The sequence below is a fragment of the Danio rerio genome, chromosome 8 (assembly GCF_049306965.1).
Source record: "Danio rerio strain Tuebingen ecotype United States chromosome 8, GRCz12tu, whole genome shotgun sequence".
NCBI lineage: Eukaryota > Metazoa > Chordata > Actinopteri > Cypriniformes > Danionidae > Danio > Danio rerio.
The window spans coordinates 4,836,008-4,852,500 of NC_133183.1; the positions used below are offsets into that span (position 1 = coordinate 4,836,008).

At 35.3% G+C, this 16,493-nt stretch overlaps 1 protein-coding gene across 11 annotated transcripts in view; it reads left to right on the forward strand.

Annotated features, from left to right (window-relative positions):
- The first annotated feature begins 10,779 nt into the window (after positions 1–10,779).
- pxnb (paxillin b) overlaps positions 10,780–16,493 on the forward strand; it is a 72,761-nt gene continuing 67,047 nt past the window's right edge. For all 11 annotated transcript variants that reach the window (XR_012384054.1, XR_012384056.1, XR_012384055.1 and 8 more), the window contains exon 1: positions 10,780–10,916. Coding sequence is in view for 8 of the 11 variants with exons in the window: in XM_017357399.4 (XP_017212888.1) it covers positions 10,904–10,916 (13 nt within the window). In the remaining 3 variants the exon portion in view is untranslated. The remainder of the gene's footprint in view (positions 10,917–16,493) is intronic.

Sequence of the window (16,493 nt, forward strand, 5' to 3'; positions counted from 1 at the left end):
GATTTGTTTCCAGTTATTTGTCTATGTAAAGACAAAAAGGCTAAAAGGAAAAATGGAAAAAAAGGCATATTATTGTTTTTGAAACAATGCAAGTCATGTTCGTACTCATTTAAAGGGCACCAGACATGTTTATATGCATCTCTCAATCAATTCGGTGGGTAGGGAAACCACACTCAAAGTCAGGAAAGTGGGCGTGTCCAGCTCTGTTTAGGGGGGAGTGTCGGAGGAGCAAAAGAAAGAGGGTCTAAAATTTGCATAAAAATGGGAGTGTCGGTTTGCGCATGTGCTGATTTTTAGAGTCAAAAAACACACACACACACGCATAGGGGAGAAAGACAGTGATTAGCCCCTTTCACACATACAGACCTTTCCGGAAAATTACCGGCAATTTTCCGGAAGGGTTGTATGTGTGAACAGGTCCTTTTTGAAAATACCGGTAAATTCGTTCTGGCTATTTTCCGGAAAGAGAAGTTGTAACATTACCGGCAATTTGCCGGAATGCTGTGCTGTGTGAATGCTGAAGGAAGATTGCCGTAATAAGCGCGTGCACGTCTAGAACATGCTGACGTGAGACGTCTGCTTTAGCCAATCAGAACAGTCAGATGCATTCACGTCCGCGCGGTTTATGAGAATAAAAGCCTATGAATATTTTACCAGACACATTTAGCTGCTAGATGTTAGTCAGATCACGTTTATATGTTCTTCTTAATGCCAACTGTGTAAATAATCATCGATGAGATGCTTATGATAAGCCGTTGTTTGTTTACCTTCAAGCTTTGCGTGCGCCCGTGAAACAGCCTGTGAGCGCCTGCACACGCACATATTATGAACATCTCGACATGCGAAAGTGATCCTGCGAAAGTTGTTCACAATATTGATCATCCACAGAGTTTGTAATTTAGTCAAATGTTTACAAACACAAGTGCAGCCGTTTAAAGCTCATTTGTGGTGAATGATGTCAGAATTTACCGCTATTTTGGAATGGATGTGTGAATGCTCTTTTCCGGAAAAATTCTGTACTGTCCTCGCCTGTGTGAACAGTGCTTTTTTAAATATACCGGTAAAGTCGTTCCGGAAATTTTCCAGATATTTACCGGTATCACTGTGTGAAAGGGGCTACTGTGTTTACATGGACACCAGTAATCGAATTATTTGACAAATTATTAAATGGTGGACTTTCACTGCAGTTTGGCACTTCAGGAATTTCATTCATGCCCCTCGTGACAAACGAGATATTTGATACGAGGAACTGCTCTAAGCGTGTATTTTTCATGGAGGGTTCGTTACGGCACGCCGAATGAGAGAAAAAAAACCCTCTGCATTTCTCGGTAACTTAGATGCACTCGGCAGGTGGCGTCAGAAAGCTGTGTGTGTTATTCCAGTCACAATATGCAGTGAAAATCCTCCACGACGGTAATAGTTTGATTGTGGTGCTAACATGTTTACACTTGGTGTAATAGTTCGATACGAACTAACTTTGCCATCTAAATAAACAAAGAGCACTGGTCGCTCACTTACCAAATCTATAGAGACAGGACAATCAACACCAACTAGAGCCGCGTCTTTATTAAGAGGAGATGAGCAGCAACTCCAGATCTCACCATTTCTAGATGAGAAAAGCTCTCGGGTAAACAATGTTCTTTAGACATGTATTGTTATAGTAATCCACACGTGAGTCCAGCTGCGCTCTCATAGCCAGAAAATGAAAACAAAACCTTCACTGCAGCAAACTATAAAAGCAACACTGCACACTTGTTTTGCCAACACAACGTGTCGTCTCTCTGCCGTCGGAACACTGTACAGGTACAAACAGTCTTTGAAGCATCATCATGTATATTAATGAAGTTGCACTGCATACAGAATAGAGCGCCCTGATTGGTTTGAACCAAGCCTTACTCATGTATTAATGCAGCACACTCATATGTAATAAGGCACTCCCAGGTACAGTCGTCCAGACTACACGCTGGAATACACGCTAAGATCTCATGGCCGTGACGCAGCTTCAAAAATTAGTTTCAAACCGGAAATAGGAATTTGCTCAAAATAACGCAAAAACAACCAATTTTCACTTTTTTGTGAGATATATGTGTCCTAATAGTGTTTTTAGCAATGTGGGACACAGATACGACTGTCAACAGCTCAAAACATGTGGTTTGGTGTTTCGTGACCCTTTAATAGACACAAAATGTATGAAAATACTTGTAGCCCCACTTGTAGATATTCATGTTATTCTGCCCTATTCACCTAGTTCAACAAGGCGTAAGACATGTTTAGTGCAATTTGTTGCTATTTCCAGACCAGCGCAACTGTAATTTTTACGTTTTGGCCACGTTGTTTTAAATGGCAGATCCATTTGCAACACTTTGTGGACTCATGGGTGTGCGGGTCTATAAAGCAGGTGTGCTAAGGTGCATTGTTGGCGCGCTGCCATTTTGAGAAACTGAAATAGACCTACTGAAAGCTGCTCTAAAGTCCAGTGTGTTAGTTTTGCACCTATGCAGGTTCAAACGATTGCATTGCTTAATTAACACAAAATTTACACAAACTATTATTTTCTTTGTAAAAAAACCACTGCCTTCATGCCTCTCCTTAGGGGGCTTTTTTAGTTTATTCATGACAATTTGCCTTAGTATATGCTTTTTATTATGATATGTTATTATTATTAGCCGTATTATTTATGATATGCATATTTATATTTGTTTTAATAAAAAAAAGTTTAGATTTTGTCCACCTCTCAGGTTTTGAAGATGTCTGCATCACCATATGGGGCATAAGAACAGGACGTGTGTTCAGATATAACTCTTTTTATGACCACACTTCATTATTATTGTTCATTTATTCCTGGAAATTAAAACTGAATTTAGAAATAGCTTTGAAACAAATCTTTGTGCCTAACAAAGTTTAGTGGATACAACACCGTTTGCTTTTCCACTAAGGTAAAGGGAAAGTAAAGAGGCTGAATGAAGGAGGCTCCTTTATCCTTGCGCAGATTGTTTAACTGTTTTCTCGCTAGTGAAGCGTTCAGTTTTTCCACTTACAAAGTCGGCATGTACATAGCAAATGTGCAATGGTGAAACTGACTCTTAAAAGGAATGTGAGATCAGACTCTGATTGGTTTAATGCACGTTATGCTCAAAACACACTCATAACTCATTAGGAGAATAAGCACAACCCTGTTGGACCATGTGCTGGGGCGCAGATTTTGAATCCTTTAAATAGCGAAAGTGGATTCGGACATGACCTAAATAATATTAATATTTTTGTGCCATGTGCTTTAGACGTTGCACCTAGATCAGGGGTCACCAAACTTGTTCCTGGAGGGCCGGTGTCCTGCAGATTTTAGCTCCAACCCTAATCAAACACACCTGAACAAGCTAATCAAGCTTTAGATATACTTGAAACACCCAGGCAGGTGTGTTGAGGCAAGTTAGAGCTTAAACCTGCAGGGACACCGGCCCTCCTGGCCCGAGATTGGTGACCCCTGGATCGTTAAAATAAAGCCCATCATGTTCAGCTTGTGGAATTTAGTTTTTTTTTTTTGCACATGATTTTAAAAACTGGACTATTGAGTTGTGTGTGGGATGAGTGTATTTGTTTCCTTTAAAGTCTGAAAGAATTTCAGCTGCAGGGATTGGAGTCATCCCTCAACCTGTTAATCTGCCTGAAAGGAGCTAATTATGCTATAAAAACCAGATTCACTTGTTTTGAAGCAAACATGAACTTTTTAAGCTTGCATTACATTTACAATGGGAGAAAAGTTTCAAATGCTTCAATTCCTGTGTTCAAACCGCATCAAGGCATTGTTACTATTGTTTCCAGTTATTTGTGTGTATTTAAAGGCATTGCTTTTACAAGATTAACACTGATTAACAATGAACAATATTATTTATATTACAGTCGTTTACAAAGAAATATGCCATGATGCAAAAACTTTTTTTTGCAAAAATAGAAAAGTAAAAAGTCCTCATCAAATCAGGTGTTTTCCAAATATTTAGGGATGCAAAATGTATTAAATGACTTTCCTTTTTGAGTATTGAGATATTCATGATGTAATCCTTAACTTGTGGAAATTACATTGATTTGGGCTTGATTTTAAAAGCTGTTTTTTTGAGTTGTGTGTGGGATGAGTGCATTTGTTTCCTTCAGAGTCTATCAGTGGATTATAGAGTTTCAGCAGGGAATGGAGTCACCTCTTCACCTGTTAATCTGCGTAAAGAGAACTAATTATACATTAAAAACCAGATTCACTTGTTTTAAAGCAAACATGAACTTTATAAGCTTGCATTGCATTCACAATAGAAGAAAAGTTTCAAATGCTTCTTTTTTTATTTGTTTAAACCGCATCAAGGCATTGTTGTCATGTTTCCTATTGTTTCTAATTATTTGTATTTAAAGGCATTGCTTTTACAAGATTAACACTGATTAACAATGAACAATATTTTAAAGCAGTTGATTATCTATGAAATTGATTTCAGCATTTTCTATTTTTAGTATTAAGAGTTACTCGTGTTATCAATGCTGATGCGCTGTGAAGCAACATCAACATCGATGAACAGAAATGCTGACTCCTCATGCAGTGTTTTAACAATCATGTATTTTAATGTTCATCATTTTGTGACATGAAAGAATAAATAGGTACATTTTGCTTAAGAAGAAAAGGCCTGTTATTGTTTCTGAAACAGCGTATGTCATGCTCATACTCATCTAAATAAAATGTTTATATTACAGTCCTTTACAAAGAAATATGCCATGATGCAAAAACTTTTTTTTGCAAAAATAGAAAAGTAAAAAGTCCTCATCAAATCAGGTGTTTTCCAAATATTTAGGGATGCAAAATGTATTAAATGACTTTCCTTTTTGAGTATTGAGATATTCATGATGTAATCCTTAACTTGTGGAAATTACATTGATTTGGGCTTGATTTTAAAAGCTGTTTTTTTGAGTTGTGTGTGTGATGAGTGCATTTGTTTCCATCAAAGTCTATCAGTGGAATATAGAGTTTCAGCAGGGAATGGAGTCACCTCTTCACCTGTTAATCTGCGTAAAGGGAACTAATTATACATTAAAAACCAGATTCACTTGTTTTAAAGCAAACATGAACTTTATAAGCTTGCATTGCATTCACAATAGAAGAAAAGTTTCAAATGCTTCTTTTTTTATGTGTTTAAACTGCATCAAGGCATTGTTTGTCATGTTTCCTATTGTTTCCAGTTATTTGTATTTAAAGGCATTGCTTTTACAAGATTAATGCTGATTAACAATGAACAATTCTTTAAATCAGTTGATTATCTATGAAATTAATTTCAGCATTTTCTATATTTTCAGTATTAATAGTTACTCGTGTTATCAATGCATTGCGCTGTGAAGCAACATCAACATCGATGAACAGAAATGCTGACTCCTCATGCAGTGTTTTAACAATCATGTTTTTTTTAATGTTCATCATTTTGTAACATGATAGAAAATAGTTACATTTTGTTAAAGAACAAACACCTGTTATTGTTTTTGAAACAATGCAAGTCATGTTCATACTCGATTAAATAAAATATGAAGATATACCAGTCCTGTTTAAACGAATATGCCATGATGCAAAAAGAAAATAAAATCAAATCAGGCGATTTTCATTACAGATATTTAGGGATGCAAAATGTATAAAAATGACTTTCCTTTTTGAATATGAGCCCCACTTGTAGATATTGATGATCTAATACTCAACTTGTGGAAATGACATTTTTTGGGCTCGATTTTAAAAAAATGGAATATTGAAATGTGTGTAGGATGAGTGTATTTATTTCCTTCAAAGTCTGTCAGTGGATAATAGAATTTCAGCTGCAGGAATGGAGTCACACTCGCCTGTTAAACTGCCTAAAAGAAACTAACTATACATTAAAAACCAGATACACTTGTTTTGAAGCAAACATGAACTTTATTAGCTTGCATTACATTCACAAGCAGAAATGTTTCAAATGCTTCTTTTTATTTATTTGAACAGCATCAAGACAATCAGGTTATTAGTCATTTTACTATTGTTTCCAGTTATTTGTGTGTATTTAAAGGCATTGCTTCTACAAGATTAACACTGATTAACATTAAATGATATTTTAAAGCAGTTTGCAATCTATGAAATTAATTTCAGCATTTTCTATTTTCAGTATTAAGAGTTGTTTGTTTTTTCATTGATTAATACACTTTGAAGTAACATCAACGTTTTTTATCAGTCAACATAAATGTTGATTCTTCAGATTTTTTTCATGCATCTTGTTTTTTTTTTTAATGTTCATGATGGTATAAAAATGACTTTTCTTTTTGAATTCTGAACCCACTGGTGGATAATCCTCATATTTTAGTGCTGTATTTGTATTAAATACAAAGTCTATCAGTTGATTATAGAATTGCAGCTGCAGGAGTCACTCACCTCACATGTTAAACTGCCTAAAAGGAGCTAATTATACATTAAAAACCAGATACACTTATTTTAAAGCAAGCATGAACCTTATCAGCTTGCTTTACATTCACAATACACTTTTAAATTCCTAAAGGGATATATCACCTCAAAATTGAAACAACCCAAAAAAGTGTTTCCAAACTTTTTTGAGTTTATTTCTTCTGTTGAACACTAAAGAAGATATTTTGGAGAAAACCTGTACCCATTGACTTCCATAAAAGAAAAAATAAATACAATGGAAGTCAATGGTTACAGGTTCCTAACATTTTTTTAAAACAGCTTTTGTTTTCAACTGAAGAAAGAAAATCATAATGGTTTTAAACAAGTAAATGGTGACAGAATTTTATTTTTTGGGTGACTATCCTTTTAACACTATGATTAATATGTTTTTATCCTAAAAACGCTGACTTCCAGAGAAGGAAAAACAAATATTATGGAAGTTATGGGTTACAGGTTTCTAACATTTTTTCAAAATATCTTTTTTTGTGTGTAACAGAAGAAAGAAAGAAAATAAATAAATAAATATATATATATATATATATATATATATATATATATATATATATATATATATATATATATATATATATATATATATATATATATATATAGATTTGGAATAAATAAAGGGAGACTAAATGATGACTGAATTTTTAATTTATGGATGAACTCTCTCTTTAACACTCTATCATTGAGATATTAGTTATATTCTTAACTTGTAACCATTGACCTCCATATTGTTAGAAAATAGGAATCATTTTTTAAATAATTTTTGTCTCTTTTTCTTTTAATTTGTATAGGTCATGTAAGGGTCATGTATTAACTGAACTTGTGCTGTTGTGTGTGGGATGTTGTGCATTCCTTCATTCACTCATTTTCTTGTTGGCTTAGTCCCTTTATTAATCCGGGGTTGCCACAGCAGAATGAACCGCCAACTTATCCAGCAAGTTTTTTTTTTGCAGCGGATGCCCTTCCAGCCTTCCAGTTTCTCTGGGAAACAATTTACGGACAATTTAGCCTACCCAATTCACCTGCCCCACATGTCTTTGGACTGTGGGGGAAACCGGAGCACCCAGAGGAAACCCACGCAAACGCAGGGAGAACATGCAAACTCCACATAGAAACGCCAAGTGAGCCAGGCTTGAACTAGTGACTTTCTTGCTGTGAGGCGACAGCACTACCTGCGCCACTGCTTTGCCAATGTTGTGCATACTAATTAGTATTTTTGCAGAGGTAGATGATAAATTCTGGTCCAAAAGTAAATTCAGCTCTGCAGAAACTTCCTGTCTGAAGAAAGGTGTTAAAACTGAACACAGAGCACAAAAAGTTTTATGCTTTTATTGCTGTGCAGAGAATTCGTAGAAAAAGAGGACTTATGTCTTGCGAGGACTGGACAATGATTGACAACAAGTGACGAATTTCACTAAACTCCACTTGTTAATATCAGCTGCCCATATAAGTTGTAGTCAGGAAAAGAAAGTGGTTGCGCACCTCCTTAATGTAACTTCTGCATTGCATTGAGGAGAAATTCTGTGAATCAAATGATTCATTTGTATCCAATAAATTGTTACGATTTTTGACATTGAAGAAAAACCTCTCCTGACCTTTTTTCTTGAACATGCATGGAATTGATTAATATTCGAACAATATAGAAGGAAAAACAAATACTATGGAAGTCAATGGTTACAGGTTCCAAACATTTTTCAAAACATCTTTTGTCTTCAACAGAAGAAAGAAAATCTTAAAGGTTTTAAACAAGTAAAGGGTGTTTAAATGGTGACAGTTTACATTTTTGGGTGAACTCTTCCTTTAACACTCCTATGGTTGAGATATTTTATATTCTAAACCTGTAACTATTGACTTCCAGTCATTCATTCATTTTCTTTTTGGCTTAGTCTTATTATTAATCTGGGTTCGCCACAGCGGAATGAACCGCCACTTTATCCAGCATATATTTTACTTAGCGGATGCCCTTCCAGCTGCAACCTAGAAATGGGAAACACCCATACATACACTACAGACAATTTAGCTTACCCAGTTCACCTATAGCGCATGGACTTGTGGGGGAAACAGGAGCACCTAGAGGAAACCCACGCCAACACGAGGAATACATGCAAACTCCAGACAGAAATGACAACGCCAATCTTGCTGTGAGGCACAGTGCTACCCACTGCACTCTGTGCCGCCCTATTGACTTCTATTGAAAGAAAAATAAACACTATGGAAGGAATACTATGGAATGGTTCCTAACTTTTTTCAATTTTTGTGTGAACTATCCCTATAACACTCTTATCAGTGAGATATTTTATACTCTTAACCAGCGATTTCCAAACTATGCCCATTCCCGCCACCAAATAATAAAAAAGTCATTTACTTTTTATTTTAGAATTCTGACTCAAAAAGTCACAATAACTTTTTTAAATTTTTTTATTTCGTGACGGAATGGGCTTCCATACAAAACAGCTACTATAAGTATTCACATATACACTCACTGGCCACTTTATTAGGTACACCTTACTAGGATCTGGTTGGACCCACTTTTGCCTTCAGTACTGCCTTAATCCATCATGGTAGAGATTCAACAAGGTACTGGAAATATTTCTCAGATTTTGCTCCATATTGATATGATAGCATCACACAGTTGCTGCAGATTTGTCGGCTGCACATCCATGATGCCAATCTCCCGTTCCACCACATCTAAAGCTGCTCTATTGGATTGAGATCTGCTGACTGTGGCCATTTGAGTACAGTGAACTCATTGTTATGTTCAAGAAACCAGTCTGAGATGATTCGTGCTTTATGACATGGTGCGTTATCCTGCTGGAAGTAGCCATCAGAAGATGAGTACACTGGGGTCATAAAGGGATGAACATGGTCAGCAATACTCAGGTTGGCTGTGGCGTTAACACGATGCTCAATTGTACTAATGGGCCCAAAGTGTGCCAAGAAAATATGCTCCACACCATTACACCACCACCACCAGCCTAAACCGTTGATACAAGGCAGGATGGATCCATGCTTTCATGGTGTTGATGCCAAATTCTGACCCTTCCATTCGAAGGGTCCTGTAGCCAGCCTGGTGAAATAGGTGGTTCTTTTAGCAGTTATTCACCTAATTTTCTATTTATTTATGAGGTTTAAATACTGCATTTAAAGCACTTTCTGCTGGATTATCTTGTTGGATGGTCATCATAACACTTTTTTTTATGTACCAAAAACATTTGCTAAAGATTTAGAATAAAGAAATAATACAATAATACATACAAAAAATACAATACTTATTATAAAAATACAAATATATTACATCATATATCATCAGAAAATATAGGAGTCTGTTAAAGTTTTTAAATTAAAAAAGTAGCCCATTATCATTTATTAGGCAGATAACAAACAGGTGAGCACATTCAACTTCCTTCACCAAAATTACCAAATTCGGTGTCCCAAATTCTGTACAGACAGCCAACACAGGTATCTGCTTGGTCTTAAAGCCTTTTTTGATAGGTATTTGGGTATATCAAAATTAATTTTGGCATAGCAGTCAAAGTAGGACAAGTGAGCTCATGTATAAATGGACCTTTGTCAGTGAGGAGTGGGTCTTTCGAACCACCTGAACCCCCCTGGCTACGGGCCTGTTCTATTGTCCAATTTTGGTGAGCCTGTGTGAACTGTAGCCTCAGTTTCCTGTTCTTAGCTAACAGGAGTGGCACCTGGTGTGGTCTTCTGCTGCTGTAGCCCATCTGGCTCAAGGTTGGATGAGGTGTGTGTTCAGAGATGCTCTTCTGCAGGGTATTCAAGTTACTGTTGCCTTTTTATCAGCTGGAACCAGTCTGGCCATTCTTCTCTGGTATCAATAAGGCATTTGCGCCAACAGACCTGCGGCTCAAATGGATATTTTCTCTTTTTCTAACCATTCTCCGTAAACCCTAGAGATGGTTGTGCATGAAAATTCCAGTACATCAGCAGTTTCTGAAATACTCAGACAAATCCTCTTGTCTTGTCTTGTCTGGCACCAACAACCATGCCACGTTCAAAGATAGCCTTGACCATGTCTACTTGTCTAAATGCATTGAGTTGCTGCCATGTGATTGGCTGATTAGAAACAAGCAATTGGACATGTGTACCTAATAAATTGGCCGGTGAGTGTAAGTAAATTGTAGAAGCTTTCTCTGGTTTCCCAGGAATGCCCAGAATAAAAATACACCCCACAGCAAAAGTCAGAAATGTAATGACAATGTTTTGATTACTGGTGTTGCGCTGTTCGTCCAGCAGGAGCCGCTGCACTGAAGCCAGTTCCTCTGTTCTGTGGTGTTTAGGGGGTCCAGTAAGGTCCAGCCACACAGACCAGCGTCTACAACAGCAGGACAAACTTCAGCACAGACTTGTCTTCTGGAAAAGCACCACCACACATTATCCTCCAGATTCGGATTAGGAGCAGAGTCCTTCTGGAAGCGCGCGAACATGGACGATCTAGGTAAGACGCACACATTCCCACATGTTTGTTTTGGAGAGAGAGAAACGCAAACATTGCGGAAAAAATATTAGAGGGAGAGACAGGCTAACCACAGTAGCCAATGAGCTAACGGGAAAGATAAGCGATACAAAGTAACACTTTCACTGAACGGGACAGGCGTCACTTTGTTACATTGTAACTGTTTATGTTCCATCTAGCTTGACGTCACATGCCTTTCTGTTACAGTTACAATTTAAACTCGCATGTCTGACTGAAAAAAACTGAGGTGAACTGTAAGGCAGAGTCGTGTTGTGCGCTGGTTTTCCCCGTTTGGATCAGCATCTGGAGTCGTAAAATGTTGTTTATCTCTTTCAAATGATGCTGATACACATGGTTTGTCATTAAGTTGTTTGTTGTCAATAATATTTGTTATAAACGGTCAAAGCCTGAAAGTGCATGATTCAAGTCAAAGTTTATGAGTGATTCGCTTCAGTGAGGAGAAAATTACCAACAGAATTCACAGATATGACCAAAGTAGCATTAAATAATTATTAAAGATGAAGTTCGATATATTGAAGTATGAGTATAAGAGTAAAATGTGAAGAAAAAAATATATAATAAAAGGAATAAACTAGCTAAATGGTATTCTTTATTACTGTTAAAAGTGCTGTTAGCATGACTCAAGTCAAAGTATATCAGTAATTCGCTTTAGTGAAGAGAAAAACAAAATATTTCACAGATATGATCAAAATAAGAAATAAATAATTAAAAGGAAATAAACTAAATAAATATTGTAAAATTTGCTGTTGGCATGAATCAAGCAAAAGTTTTTGAGTGTTTGGCTTCAATGAAGAGAGAAGCACAAAAATAGGTCATAGATATGATCAAAGTAGCATTAAATAATTATTAAAGATGAAGTTCGATATATTGAAGTATGAATATAAGATAAAAATGTGAAGAAAAAATATTTAAAAAGAAATAAACTAGCAAAATTTTATTCTTTATTATTGTAAAATGTGTTGTTAGCTTGATTCAAGTCAAATTTTATCAGTAACTCGCTTCAGTGAGGAGGAAAAATCACAAAAACAGTCACAGATATGATCAAAGTGTACGAGTAATTTGCTTCAGTGAAGAGAAAAACAAAAAGAATTCACAGATATCATCAAAATAAGAATTAAATAATTAAAAAGAAAGTTAAATGTATTGAAATGTGGATATAAAGGTAAAACATGAAGAAAAAAGAAACAAACTAAATAGTATTCTTTATCACTGTAAGGAATACTAAGTGCTGTTGGCATGATTCAAGTCAAAGTTTATCAGTAATTCGCTTCGGTGAAGAGAAAAGCACAAAAGTAATTTACAGATATGATCAAAGTAGCATTAAATAATAAAAGAGAGAGTTCAATATATGGAAGAAATGCTATAAGAGTAAAATTCAAAGAAAAAATATTCCAAAATAAAATAAAGTAAATAAATATTGTTCTTTATCACTGTAAAAAGTGCTGTTGGCTTGATTCAAGTCAATGTTTATAAGTATTCAACTTCAATGATGAGAAAAACACAAAAAAGATATCACAGATATGATCAAAGCAACATCAAATAATTATTAAAGATGAATTTCAGTATCTAAGTATGAATATAAGAGAAAAATGTGAATAAAGAGAAATAAACTAACTAAATATTATTCTTTATTATTGTAAAAAAAGTGATGTTGCATTGATTCAAGTCAAATTTTATCAGTAATTTGCTTTCACTCGCTTCAGTGAGGAGGAAAAAAAATCACAAAAATAGTCACAGATATGATCAAAGTTTACGAGTAATTCGCTTCGGTGAAGAGAAAAACATAAAAAGAATTCACAGATATGATCAAAATAAGAAATAAATAATTTAAAAGAAAGTTAAATATATTGAAATATGAATATAAAAGTAAAACATGAAGAAAAATGAAACAAACTAAATCGTATTCTTTATCACTGTAAGGAATACTAAGTGCTGTTGGCATGATTCAAGTCAAGGTTTAAGGTGAAGGTAAGCACTAAATAATTAAAGCGTACATAGAAGTAAGAATATGTCAGGAAAATGTGTATTAACTATTAAAATAGCACATTTTATAGATGTGTGCATGGATTACAGTTGAGGATTTTATTACAGGAGGACATGTAGGATCAATTTTAAAGCATTAAACGTTATATTTATTACGGCAAAATGATTATAATTGAGTGAAATTCTGCATAATTTAAATAATAGTGTTACTTAACCTCTCAAACTCCACGGACCTGGTTAAAGGGCTAGCATTGCACCAGACCCCTGTAAGTGGTTATGTTTGAAAGTGTAGAATCTATATTTTATGCAAATATGCATCACTTTGGTTTTTATTCTACTGTACAAAAGTTATTTATAACATAGTATAATACACAGTATTTTGGAGCTGGGTATTGAACATTGGTTCATTTTCATATTTTTCATATGGTTCATATATGACACATGTATAGCTCAAATGAAAGCTCTTGCCGGTGCTCATACGGTTCTAGTATTCTTTTTACTGAATTATATTCACATATCAAACAGTTGCCGAATAAATCACTGTGTTTCCATGGCGCAGAAGTGAAAACAATACATTTATGATCAATAAGCAGCCCCAGATAGCACAGACAGCTGTCATCTCTAAACTTATGCTGTGCGCTTCAGGGCCATTTCTCCTCTGTTTTTGAGGTGATGTGCATAAGTAATCCTTTTATATGTCTGACGTGGTCTAAACACATTGAATTATGTTTGATCAAACAAAAGAATAGTGAAATATGAAAACAATGACCGATCCCTGTGGCTTGTACAGCACCTCTCATCAGTTGGAATACAATAACTTTTGCATAGATTATGGTGGAGACATTTTTTCTTTTTTCCTATGATTACAGACATGAGCAGGAACCAACAAAATGAATTACAGCACGCTAGACCACACAGAACCTAAAAACTACACTTTCAAAATTGAGTTTATAAAAAAAAAATACAAAAAGCTCCTCTTTTTTTAGGTGTTTATTATAACACAGACAACATATTCAGATATTCTAAAGACTTTCAATAGTGTTTTATGAAAATTCAAAGGGTTTTCTTTAAAATGATCCTAAATTTTTGCATTTACACCTCTGCATGTGGATTTAGGAAGCTTTTAAATTTGGGTAGGCAAAATCCAGGCAGAAATCCCAAAATAGCAGGGGTTTAAGAGGTTAAATTGTCACATCATCTATTCAGTGCTTTTGTGTAATCGGATGATAGGCATTCCAAGTTGTGCTCCATTTGATTTAGTTGAATTAAATTTTGTTAAAAAAATGTTAGAAACCAGTGCAGTTCTTATGTAAGAGTTTTTTTTATATTAACCTGAGTGATTTGAAAGTAGCTTAGTAGATGTGTTTTTGATGGTTTGATCGATGATGGTTGAGAAATTAAATATGAGGCTGCACAGCTTTGTGTTTATTGATTGTTGTGCTTTGATTAATGTATTTTTCCTGTAAACCGCTGGCCAGATAATAACTATGAACTCTATGAGGATGGGTGTGTCCTCTTTAGTGGTGAAATGACACCACCCACTCCCACCCACATCCTGCTGCAGCCCCTCTCTAACCTGAAGAAAGTCTAATTGACAACTGTTGCAGTGCAACAATAGTTTATTATTTGACAAAAAACTAATAATAGATACAAATGATTTATATAGAGCCTTTTTTCATGGCTCAAGCACACTTAATATGGCAAGGCATAATGCTGACAGCTGGTTAGTCGCATTAGTGTAACATTCTCTACGTCAGAGTCAAATCCAATTCTGTCATACCCATTAACACATTTTTGCAAGTGTCTAAAACCAAGCATAGTTGAAAATGAAGAGATTACTGTTTGAAATTGACCATTTCCATCCCTTGTGTTCATGCAATATATCAAAATGCACACTGGCTGATGGTTAAATGATGCAAATGAATCGTTGATATCTGCTGTCTTCATTAGTTTCAAAAACACTGATTTCTTTACTATTTAAAACACCATCATTGGATATATTTTCTGCTGGAGATATTGTACTAAAAACAACAACAAAAAAAAAGTTTAAAAAACTTACATGTACTGTATGAAATGTATAGCAGAAATTTTGGCAGTTTTACAACCTTGAATAACTGGAAAAACTTTTCCAAAATGCTGAAAACGGTTATGGAAACCCAGTTACTGTCGCCTTTGGCTTGCTTGGGGTCACTGGGGTCATTAGATCTGCTCAGCAGTGAATCACATCCTTCAACAGTGACATTCATACTGAAATAAAATGAATAATCACTAAATGAACTAGAATAAAACCTGAATTCTGTGCAGCTTAATATACTGAGCTTGCTTCACTATGATGATTTTTAATTATTTCTTTCTTAAAATAGCTTTGACACAATTTACAGTATGAAGCACTGCAGAAATAAAAGCCAATTGACTTTAGTCATGGGTCAGTATAAGTTTCTGATGGTATGATAACCTTAAATAAAAATATCCCGGTATCCCAGTATTGTGATTACTAATCTAAAATATTTTCATTTTAAATGTCTGGGTAAAACCCCCCCAATTGAACACAATATATTTTATTTTAGAAAAATATTTATTATACTTTGAAAGATTAAACATGTGGGGTTAAATAATGCAAATGAATCGTTGACATCTGCTGTCTTCATTACTTTCAAAAACACTGATTTCTCTACTATTTAAAACGTCATCATTGGATATATTTTCTGCTGGAGATAATGTTGTACTAAAAAACAACAACAACAATAAAAAAAGTTTAAAAAAACTTACATATACTGTATGAAATATATAGCAGAAAATTTGGGCGGTTTTAAAATCTTGAAAAACTGGAAAAACCTTTCCAAACCGCTGAAAACGGTTATAGTCCGGTGCCTAATGGAAACTCAGTTACTGTTGCCTTTGGCTTGCTTAGGGTCATTGGGGTCAGGAGATCTTCTCAGCAGTGAATCACATCCTTCAACAGTGGCATTTATACTGAACTGAACTGATAATCAGTAAAGGAACTAGAACAAAAGCAGTATTCTGTGCATCTTAATATACTGAACTGATTTTTAATGATTTCCTTTTTTAAAACACAATGTGCACTATATAGAGCGCTGCAGAAATAAACGTGATGTCGGTGCCAATGGCATAGGGGTTAGTGCGACACATGGCACTGCAGTGCTTACGGTGACCCGATTCCCATTCCTGCTTCAAGGTCTTATGCTGATTCTTCCCATTTCTCTGCTACCCACGCTTTCCTCTCTATACTCTTCTACTGTCCTATCAATTAAAAGTGACCCCCCCCCCCACCTAAAATAAAAATAATGATAATAAAAAAAGGAAATCAACGTGACTTGGCTTCTACAAGTAAGATAATGAAATTATTAGGTTTGGGTATCACCTTGATGTTATTGCGATTTTAAATGTCTTACCTTTTCCCAACTTTAAATCATGTCCCTAAAGGAAAATGTGGCGACATCTTTTAACTAAGGGTGTACTCACACTAGGCTATCCAAACCGGGCACGTTTCACCCCTATTTCCCGGTTCGTTTTACAAGTGTGAGTGCTGTGAAT